The sequence below is a fragment of the Takifugu rubripes genome, chromosome 3 (assembly GCF_901000725.2).
Source record: "Takifugu rubripes chromosome 3, fTakRub1.2, whole genome shotgun sequence".
In the NCBI taxonomy this organism is placed as follows: domain Eukaryota; kingdom Metazoa; phylum Chordata; class Actinopteri; order Tetraodontiformes; family Tetraodontidae; genus Takifugu; species Takifugu rubripes.
In genome coordinates, this window is record NC_042287.1 from 11,989,510 (window position 1) to 12,000,603 (window position 11,094).

General features: G+C 44.4%; 1 protein-coding gene across 1 annotated transcript; it reads right to left on the bottom strand.

Moving 5' to 3' along the window:
* Positions 1-707: 707 nt before the first annotated feature.
* slc9a8 (solute carrier family 9 member 8) lies at positions 708-10,989 on the bottom strand. The gene is made up of 16 exons (XM_003963334.3): positions 10,618-10,989; positions 10,200-10,381; positions 9,236-9,316; positions 8,644-8,702; positions 4,796-4,879; positions 4,461-4,562; positions 4,319-4,353; positions 4,106-4,249; positions 2,978-3,119; positions 2,790-2,895; positions 2,593-2,709; positions 2,428-2,510; positions 2,238-2,349; positions 1,921-2,141; positions 1,479-1,625; positions 708-1,410 (listed from the first exon to the last, which is right to left on the bottom strand). Exons 1-16 carry the CDS (start codon positions 10,908-10,910, stop codon positions 1,297-1,299), a joined length of 2,022 nt encoding a protein of 673 aa, XP_003963383.1. The 5' UTR covers positions 10,911-10,989; the 3' UTR covers positions 708-1,296.
* Between the last annotated feature and the right edge of the window lie 105 nt (positions 10,990-11,094).

Consider the following 11,094-nt stretch of genomic DNA (forward strand, 5'->3'; position numbering starts at 1 on the left):
ACATTTTAGAGTACCAGCACAGTACTGATGTGTAAAGAGTACACACAGGAGTAATTACATGGGTAATAAATAGTTAAATAGCCAATGAGCTGTCTTCCAGTCCATTACGTGGGATTCATTTTTCATCGCGCTGCACCGTGGATTTGAATCCCCCTACTGGCCGCTTGGTTGCATTACAACACTAAAATTAGGACCGAACGTGCGGATGTCAGATTAATGTGTTGTCAAAGACATTTAAGGGGTGACTGCGAGCAGCAGGCAGAAGTGGCCTTAGTAGTGTCTTTCCAGATTATCTGATATTGGCATTAAGAATCAGCATGCATTATTACTCGTGTCCAGATGTTCTCCTCTGGTCCACCACTGGCCTGAAACACGCCACGCTCTGAAGTATCCTCATCAGTATGCTTAGCTTCAAGGAGACATTTCAAGGATGTGTCATTGTGGTGTTCCTCGGGATTGTCCACATGATGTCTGCCAGTAGGCTCTGTGTTAAATCTCTGGTGTGAACAAGTTTGAACCTTTTCACGTATTCAAATTAGCAGAGCAGTTGTTCTGGCCGTCTGTCTCCGCCTGACAAGTATTAACGTTAAACTTATTTAATCTGTAAACTATTTACAACATGCCATCTCTGGACCCTGATTAAAAGTTTAACCTTAAAGTCACCCAAATAACAGATATGACATATCAGCACAAAAAAAGATCACATGCAAAGTATAGATTTCTTTTATTTAACAGTGCAGAATTAGCCAGTAAAAAGTTCCCTTCCCACATAAATACATAAATAATAAAAATATAAATTCACATGGAAAACATTCCCATTTAACCACATTCATTCTGCCTCTCTTCAAACAGTATTCAACATCAGTGACACAGAGAACACAAAGCGCTATTGAGACGAGTGAGAAATCATCCTGATATTTGTGTCATTGAGGTGAATCAGACTAGATTATAATTATGATGGATTATAATTATGCCTAAAAATGTGAAACAGTTGCTTTGACAATATCCGCAAAAAAAAAAATCCATTTTCTGAAATAAAATTCTGAGACGTCCTGACAGAAAGTGAAACATTCGACTAAAGTTGAAACGTTGTCATAAAGAAACCCAGAAATAAAGGGAAAAACAAGTAATTAAGGTCGTTTCTTTATCGTTCCAACCATCACCTCCAGTTTAACCGGGACGACGTGTTTTAGACACACACAGCAGAGATTTCCTGTGTGATCCGACTGGGGTCTCTTATGTGGCTGAATCCAAAGATCCACACGAGATCTCCACTTTCATGAGAACTGAAAGTGTTCACAGATGGTCTATTTCATCCTCGTCGTCCTCGGAGCCCGACGGCCCCTGGCGGACCTCCTCGTACCACTTGTTGGTCAGAGACTTCATCTGGATTCGACCGCGCAAAAGGTCCTGAGAGGCAGAAAAATAAATAAGGACACAGAAGCAGAGCCCAGAGGAGGGGGAGAATTTCCTTTTACCTCCTGGGTGAGTCGGCGGGTGAAGAAGGGGTTGAGGTATTTAGCATCAAGCCACATAAAGCCCTTCAGATCTTGTCGATGGAAGATCTGAGCCTCGTATTCCTCCTCTGTCAGTTCTGACAGATGCCCCGACTCGATGGTGTGACCCTGGAGACAAAGACAAGCAGTCGGATAAATGGGGGGGGGGGGGGCTGAAAGGCCAACTAATCAAATGGGGGTGAAATGGAGAAGATGAAGGTGAGGCCGGGGTGGTGGGGGGCGGGGACGCGCGGAAGGCGAGATGATGGAGGAAAGGGAGGGAATTACATCAAAGACGGAACACGAGGGAGATGTGTGTGTGTGTGTGTGTGTGTGTGTGTGCGTGTGTGTGTGTGGGGGGGGGGGGTCTGCCTGCTGGTGCTCCCACTTGGGTGCCTGAAAATCTGAGCGTGTCATTCATTACCATCTTCTCCGTCTTGCTGAGGTTGATGTCTTTCATGTTTTTACGCCGCGACTGGCTTTCCTCGATGTCCATGATGCGGATCAGCGGCATGGTCCCGCCCCCGAGCAGGAGGATGGTGAAGAGCACGATGATGATGGTGGTGGTGCCGATCAGCTGCCGCTTCTCGATGGGCTCCAGGCCCAGATGGAGGCTCAGGGCGTAGGGGATGGCACCACGCAAACCTGGCAGAGGAGGAGAGGGGGAGAAGTAATCAAACGAAGCTGATCCACCGCGAAATGATGTCATTTGCCGAACAGGATCAGCCTGGATCCTCTCACCACTAAACCACATGATGAACATCATTTTCGGGGTGATCTTGTGATCTCTGAAGAAATTCAGCAGGAAGGACAAAGGGAAGATGTTCACCGCTCGTCCCACAAGAACCAGAACCTGCGGACAGAGACGTGATCGTGGGGCGGCTGGTTTCGTGATCAAGCGGCCTTTTCTAAAAATAGACGGAGCTCTTACGATGCACCAGATGACAAAAGAGATCTCAAACTTATGAGGGAAGCTGAAGATGGAGAGGCCGAGGAAAGCAAAGACGCAGGTCTCTGGAAAAGAAATCAAACAAAAGTGGAATTGATGCAGGTGAATAAAGGGAAGCGTGCAGGAGAAAATGAGGAGCTCACTGACCGCACATGAAGGCGACCGTGCGCAACGTCTGCTGCATGAGGATCTGGGTGACAGGCGAGAGGTTGTGATGGGTGTAGTGGGACATCACAATTCCCGCAAACAGGATGGACATTATTCCTGTAGGTGAGAGCGAACCTTCAATTGAAGACAAAAGTCAACATTTAAACTCAAACCGGAAAGATTTTGCCTGCACCCACCAGACAGTTTGATGCCTTCGGCCAAACCGTAGGGGAGGTACGCAAAGATTATCATCATGCCAAACTCCAGCGAAGGAGTCTTCCTCAGGTCAAAGTGTTTCAGAAACTAATCTGTGAGTTAGGGAATAAATTACTGATAATAATAGAGAGAGGGAGAGAGAGAGAGCGTACTGTAGGAGTCAGGATACAAGAGCAGAGATGAGTCCAGTCAGGGTTCCCAGGGCAGCAGAACCAAAAAACATCTGGAGGAAATAATTCAGTGCTTGCAGAAAAGTCTCCCAGCCTGTAATGGTGGCGTTGTCAGAGCGGGAAAAGAATCCCTCTGCTGTGCTGTAAGACAGAATCAAAGTGGCAAATAAACACTTGCACTACTATTATCGAGCGCTAGAGGGCAGAACACACCCACCATTTAAACCTTAGTTGGAAAACGTCAGTCAGTCACAAATGTCATAGATAGATTCCTAGAAACAATTTTGATTGTAACAGACGCTGTATAAATAGATTGATTAATTGATTCCATTTTTGGTTTTACTGTTTTTAAACACACTGAAGACTAGTACCAAGTCATTTTATAATTTTGCAAATTCTTCAGGAGATTTCTCTGCTTCATTATGTTGTGTTAATGAATGTGTGAACTAAATCTAACTCAAAATATTAACTATCCAGCCAAAGAGTCTGACAACAAACAAAGTGATTATCAACCTATTTAATGCCTTGTTTACACTCTGGCATTCAGGACAATCGACTGCGCTGATGTTAGAAACAGGAGCTTTCGAAGAAGTGGCTCTGTAAGGCGCTAACAGCACAAACCTGTTAAGCCTATCTATATTTAATGACTCATTTACTCTATGGAAGCATGCGGGCTCTTGAGATCACTTTGCGCACTTAGCAGCCTTCAACTAGAGAAGATAAGATCCTTAGAGCGGCGAGACGGCAGCGTGAATGACAGATATGCAAAGACGAGCGTCCTGACAGTTTTGACGGTTTCTGTCAAACTTGTCCGTCGGCTTCTGTGTGTCTCTCTGCAAATGGCTAACGGCATATTCACCCAGACAATACATGATAGAAGTCCAAATCAAAACTGTCATCTATGATCTGGGGGTGATGTTAGACAGCAGAGGGGGGAAATGTCAATCAATGGCAGCAACACTGGCCAGTTTAGCAGTTGAAATACCAGAAAGGGGGTATATGTCGTCATTCAGTCAACAAAGGAGGAGTCATTCTTCCCTTTGTGATGCTAAAATAAGGGTGGGTGGGTAAAGTTTGAAGCACCTGAATAAAGCAGCAGCAGGAGGGTTAACAGCAGAGACTATTACTTTGTGAGTACGATGGAGACGGCGTCGTTGAGGATGCTCTCCCCGAACACCAGCATGTTGAGGACGGGGTCCACGTTCAGGGCGTTGAAGATGGCGATGGTGGCTACAGGATCCACGGCAGAGATCAGCGAGCCAAAGGCAAAACTACAGCAAGACAGTGAATAATTATGTGTAACGGACTCCTGCTGAGCTGTATGCAATACTCGTACTCACCTGTCGGTCATGGTCATCTTATAGATGACATCAGCCTTGGGGGAAAAAAGGGGGCAGAGAGAAAGCTTTTAGCACTGCAAATAGATGAAAATGTTCCAAAAATGTTTGATTCTGAGCTGTTGGAAGATACATCAATCCTCACCTGTCCCAGAAAATAGATGCCTCCTCCAACTATGAAGGCAGAGATGGCCGTGCCGATCACGGCAAAGAGCGTAATGGAGCCAATGTTCTGGAAGAAGTTTCCCTGGATATTCAAACACACACACATTCACTCAGCTCGACTATTCAGAGTTGGTCGCTGGTATTTTAAGTTACACACTGTTACATAACATGCAGCCACTGAAAATAGGAGCAGAGTGCAGGTACATCACTGTGCATCATCAACAGGGTTAAAGGTTTGAATGACATATGCAAAAAACTGACATTTATCCTATTATCAGGATCCTCACCCTGATCCAGATAATAAATCTGCCGTACCTTGTGGAGCGAGTATCCAGACTCAAAGATGATGGGTGGGAGGAGTAGGAGGAAGAACATATTGGGCCGAAACATTTCCTCCTCCTTTAAAAGGAAGACGTACAAATATTCATTACAGGCCACAGAAACCTGAACCTAATATAGGTTAAACCAGGTTAAGTGCAATCATCTGCAGTCTCTGTCAGCACAGGCATTCACAAAACCTTTTCCAACATAATCAATTAGAAAACGCAGTGAAGGGAAACATTTAAGTGGATAAATTAGGTCCTGCCTAAATGATTGATTTGTCGGCTGCAGTGTACACACACTTGCGGGCTGATTAAAAACAACAATGCTGAATTATTTGGCATACCAACATATTAATCTAATGTTGATTAGAATTAGTGCATAATATGTCCAAATTAGATGTGTTTTGTTTTGATAGCAATGTGTCAAACTTTGACACGTGACGGCCACACACGTGAGGGGTATTTCTTAATTAACCACATTCATTTAGTCACTTCTCTCTCTTGCTCGCTCGCTCTCTCTCTCATGAACGAGATCCAGTGGCCTTCACTCTGATTATTCTGGCAATATAATGAAATAATTGTTGCTTCTTAACAGGCCGGCCTCCCCGATCAGCCATCATGTGCCCGTGCTGCATTACGCTCAGGCTGCCTAGTGTGTCTGTGCGTGATGCGCCACATGTTTCCACATGAGTGTGTGTGTGTGTGTGTGTGTGTGTATGTGTGTGTGTGTGTGTGTGGGCGTGTGTGTGTGTGGTGTGTGTGTGTGTGTGTGGGTGTGAGAGTGTGTGGGTGTGTGTGTGTGGGGGGGGGGTGTGTGGTGTGTGTGGATGTGTGTGTGTGTGTGTGTGTGGTGTGTGTGTGGGTGTGTGTGTGTGTGTGGTGTGTGTGTGTGGGTGTGAGGGTGTGTGTGTGTGTGTGTGTGTGTGGTGTGTGTGTGTATGTGTGTGTGTGTGTGTGTGTGTGGGGGGGGGGTGTGTGTGGTGTGTGGTGTGTGTGTGTGTGTGGGGTGTGTGTGTCTGTGTGTGTGTGTGTGTGTGGGTGTGAGGGTGTGTGGGTGTGTGTGTGTGTGGGGGGGGGGGGGGGGGGTGTGGTGTGTGTGGATGTGTGTGTGTGTGTGTGTGTGAGGGTGTGAAGAATGCACAGGAAATGACTGAAGATCCATTTTAGTTTCCTAGTTGGCGGTCATGCCAGAATCAAGAAGAAAGGGCAGAACTTGAGTTCTGCCCTTGAGTTCCAGCTCACAATATCTCTCACTGTATTCTCGAAGGCTGCTTTTTGACAGCTGACGGGGGTCTAGAGCGAGACCGGGCCCGACACGCCGCGCTGGAAGTGCAGAGATGGAAGAAAATGTACAGGCTAAAATGACCCAAGGGTCAGGGTCTACCTAGTGTGTCTGGTGAAGTTTCCTGCTCAAGAACAGTGCTAACAACACAATTCTAAGAGGCATTTAGTGAGGAGGTGGTGATAATAAACATTTACAGTCAGTCTCTGCACAACAGAGATGCTTTTCTTAAAGGTAATTATCAATAACTAACACTTACATTCCAGCTCAAACCTCTTCAAGGACAGGTCAGGCATAGACCACTGCCTATAAAGGATACAGGCTGGAGAAAAAGGCCACGCCACAGTCTGGCCCTGCACACTGTGTCTTATTATTCATTCAATTAGCAGCCGAAGTAGGCCAGAGAAAGAATGCTGCGGAAGCACCACTTCTGCACAACGTTCATAGCCAGCAGTTGTGTCCCCGTTACTGCGAGTGAAAGGTCAAGAATGAATATTAACGTGAGCGGTACAAAGGGACGCCATGCATGCACCGCAATCTGACAGCTACAGCTGTAACAGCTACACGCAGGAAGGTCTCCAGGAGCGACTGAAGAGGCACAGACATGTGCAGTTTTATTATGGGGTTGCCTCACACTGTGACATGGACTTTTATGGCCTTCAGTTACTGTCCAAGCCGGCCTGAAACGTTCCTTTCCTCCTGAAAGGGTTCATGCATTACCTGATAGAGGGAGCAGGTAAAGTAGTGACACCAGAACAGGAAAGATGGTCATACTGGGAAGTATCAATCAGTTTTTTTTCCCTCCCAAGAACGATTACTAATAAAGCTTTATATTGATTAAACAACAAATTAATAATAATTAAAAGTCAGAAATTCTTGTGGAAAGGTGAAAGCACAGTCAAAAGGTCAGCGGAACACTAGAAAACTATCCCTGGAGGGTCTGCACACAATGACATTATCACAAGGAGAAAAAAATGAAAACTTAGGTCTCTGCATTGCTCTCTATGTGGTGCGAGAGGGATCTGTTAAAATTGTCTGCTGCCCTTTGGGGCTTCAAACTCATAACAGGAACCACTAAAGAGAAGTGCTACTGCCAGATATTACAAGCCATACAGAGAGGGGTGTGTTGTTCTCTGTGCTGGCTGAAACACACTGCAGAACTCTCTTTTTACTTCCTACTGGCACACAATTCCTTCTCCGATCTGTGTCAGAGCACAGGGGAGAGATGGGCAGATGAGAGGGAAAAGAAAGAGGTCTGTGGTAGCAGAAAGGGCTTTTGAAGTGCTGGATTGCAGCGAAAAGATTGGAGATAAGGCGAGGGTGGTAGCGAATAGAAATTTATGTAAGAGATAAAAGATGGGAGACAAAGCCAGCGATGACAGGATGTCATTGCCAGAAGGGCTTGCGCAGCATCAGCGCTCCCAGAGGCTGCTTTGATTAGCCAAGTGGGCCAGTGTTGGGAGCAGGACAGAGGGCGGCCTCAGAGGTAACCGCATCCAGTTTAAGCCTGCTGAACGAGCTGGTGTCAGCGGGATAAAGACAGACCCTCTGAGGGCTGCAGATCATTGATTGTGCTTCCTGTGGGTAAACTTCCCACAGGAAGAGATGGTGGAAAGATGGTGGGGGAGGGCCATCATCGGGGGAGGACTTTCCTTGTCTATTGTTTATTGATGCAGCTTTTACCAACCCCCTGTCATCGGGGGAAAGAGTCTTCTGAACTTTACACTGGTAGTACTGGTGCACATTGTTGTGCCAACATACCAGCTAAGTCAATATATTGACATTCTAATGAAGGTGGTGAGTGTCTGGGGCAAGAATGGTTAAAGGAATAATTTTCAGGCACATTTTTATTTTTGCCTGTTTTTCTGCAGCCCCACACAAAACCCCTGCAGCACATCGCATTGCATATTTACTATTGTGATTACAGGGCTTGTCATACCACAAACACACTGTAACTGGACAGGTGAGCGGTAGACTGAACACAGTTAGCGGAGTAGAGGTTCACATAGGCCCTTTTGGGGGAGATGGGGCTCCTGTTACCGGGGCCAATGGCTCGGTATCATCAGGGGGTTCTCATTCCAAAAAACAATGCCACCAGTGTACAAGACCCAACCTGTCCTCCTCCCCCTCTCTACAGCTCTCTCCACCTCTTTGATTTGTTCTTTCATTCACTGGCAGAGACGAAGGAATGTTAATGAAAGGCTGTGAGAACCAGAGGGGAAAATATGAGACTTCATAGAGGTACAAAGGAAATGATATCTGGCAAAAATGAATGTGCACTACTATGAAAAGGCCTCAGAACAGAGCTCGAGAGATATTTGTGAGGACGAAAACACGAGCAGTATGTCACTGAACAAGAAAACGCAGGCAGGGAATGAAAGGTGAAGCACAGCATAATAAATTGTGATTTAATCTCTACGCTTGCTGCACCCTTCTCAAACACAATTATTTATGGTTCTCAAACAAATATGTCATGTATTCCAAAGGGATTCAATAATTACATGGATAAATGGATGGATCATGTGCAGTTTTACAATGTGTACATTGAGGTTTGTTACCTTCCAGTTGGCCAGTTCCTGGAACTCAATGATCTTAATGAATCCCCCCATTAGAATCCCTGGAAAAGAAAAACAGTTCAACCCAGAAAGTAGTCCTGTAAATGGATGCTGTACTTAAAAATAATTAGATACAAGGAGGTTTCATAAGCAGTTGTGTTAGTTTTTTTCTTTCACGAGTTCCCTTTGGAGCCTCAGCTCTCCTCTCGCACGGCGCTGAAGGACATTAATTAACAGGATGAGTAAAACATAAATCAGCATAAAGGGCAGAGAAAGAAAGATAGATAAGACGAGAATTAATGACGACATTAATGATCTACAATGGTCTGAATAAGACCCAGGCTTTCTCTCAGAGATGAGGGCTTTCAGAAGACAGAAAATGAACCAATGAGGGAATGGAAGTGATGAGGAAGGAACAATGCTTTCCAGTTAGTAAGCAGAGTGACAGAAAAAGTGTGTTATCATGCGTCAGCAGGAATAGGAGAAGGGGCAGGAAAGATGTGTGTTACCCAGATGGAGTGAGTGTGAAAGCAAAAATGTACTAACTGTATAAAGAAAATGCAATTTCAAGCTTTGCTGAAGAAAAATAACTTACCCAGAGATACAACAGCCACGCTCTCTGGAAGAAAATGCAGCTTGAACTTAATGAGCAGGTGCACCAATATGATGCAGATACCTGGGGAGAGTAGAATGAATATTCAGGACAAATACATCCACGTCCTAACTAACGTGTCATACCGACTCAGATCAGCCCAAAAATAACCCTCACATTGTCGTAGTGCTTAGATTTTTTGCACGAATGACTTTTCCACACATGATGAGCAAATGATGACCAGAGTTACCATAGAAACAGCTGCCACACTAGTCGGCCTTTGGTTACCTTAGGTAAGTTATTAAATGCATGCCATGGAAATATCCATGAAGGTCTAGCGAAGAGTCAACTGGACTAGTGAAAGCAAAGAGAACCCATTTTCCCTCTCAACCAAAAACAACTGGTTCCTTAAATGTGATTTCGTTAATCGAAACTCTCTACACCAAAACACTTCATTTCCCCAAATAGAACATGATTTTAAAACACCATAAATTTGCTGAGAGTGCAAAGAAATATTGGCGCGTTGGTAAAACTTGGCAACAAAAGCAGTTAATAAATGAATAAATTTTGATTTGCAATTGTTCACGCTGCATGACTGCATGTGTATATATAGTACAATATATTCATTATTAAATACTTGGGACATGAATGTTAACATGTCTGATAAAGATGATCTGTCTGCAAATGAGCAATTGTGTTGATTCTCTTATACATGGTTGATGCCATTTCTAATGTGACTCAACCTGATGTGAACTGGAGCTCAATAGGATAACTGTATTGAAATAAAGTGGTAAATATATTTAACCATACCATCTTCTTTATCCACTTCCTTCATCCTAAATTACTAGACAAAGATGAATAAATATTTGACCTGGGATTTATGCTGATGCATGTTTATGGTGGACTAACTGGGAGAATACTGATAAAGACACAAATATAAGACCTCAGGAACAAAAATAGCACCAACCAATAACCAGCAAACTGAAGAATATGGTCAATCCGCTGGACTGCTCCTCTTCCTGAGCCTTGACCCCAGTTTGTACAGGAAGAATGGGTTTGGGAGTAGGTAGTGCAGGGGTCGTTGGCTTGACAGTTGGTGTTGTGGAGAGGAGGGTCTCATTATTGTAGGTCTCTGTGTCATTGGACTTGCTGTTAGGATGAATAGAAAATAGAAATATGTGTTGTAAATTAAGTAGAATAACCAGCCAACACACAAAACATTACATTCATAACATACATAGAACTTAACATTTCCTTAAGGTGGAAACTGTAAATGACTTTACCGTACTTATGAAGCATAAACGACAGGATTGCTCGCTATAGAATCTACTGCTAGTTAGCCAAGCTACAGTGGAGCGATGGAATAAGTGTTTGTGAGCTCAGACCTGGAAGACAGCGGCTCGTTCCCTTTTGTTTCCTCCTCTGTGACAAGTCCGTCACCATTATTCGACTTTGTTAGACCTTGCTGTTGTCCACCTTGAGTATCAACATTATAGGTGATAGCCTCTCCGTCATCTCTCTGACGAACTACCACTTCCTTTTGCCTCTTAACTCGCTCTGGCGCGCACGGAAAAACGACTAAGGCTAAAAGGAACAACAGCAAAAATGCACGACTGCTGCACGACATTCTTAGACACGACGGTCTAAACTTGTAAGCGACATTTTTCAATAAAAACATTCTAAGTTCCACGTATTCGTCTGCATACACTAGGTGACATGACTACACCACTTCCTTGTTAGGGCTTCTTGGGAATTGTAGTGTTTATATTCTCAGCGGAAGTCAAAAAACAGAAGCGGGCTCTTTTTGTATCTACAAATAACAGAAACATAACAAACCCAAAAATGAACCACTACTAGTAAGT

Bases quoted from the DNA above. Each gene is read 5' to 3' on its own strand.
- slc9a8 (XM_003963334.3), bottom strand. From the start codon at position 10,910: ATGTTTTTATTGAAAAATGTCGCTTACAAGTTTAGACCGTCGTGTCTA. The intron at 4,880-8,643 runs GTAACAAACCTC...TTCCTTTTAAAG, and splicing joins AGGAACTGGCCAACTGGAAG to GAGGAGGAAATGTTTCGGCC. The intron at 2,142-2,237 runs GTGAGAGGATCC...CTCCTCTGCCAG, and splicing joins GTTCATCATGTGGTTTAGTG to GTTTGCGTGGTGCCATCCCC.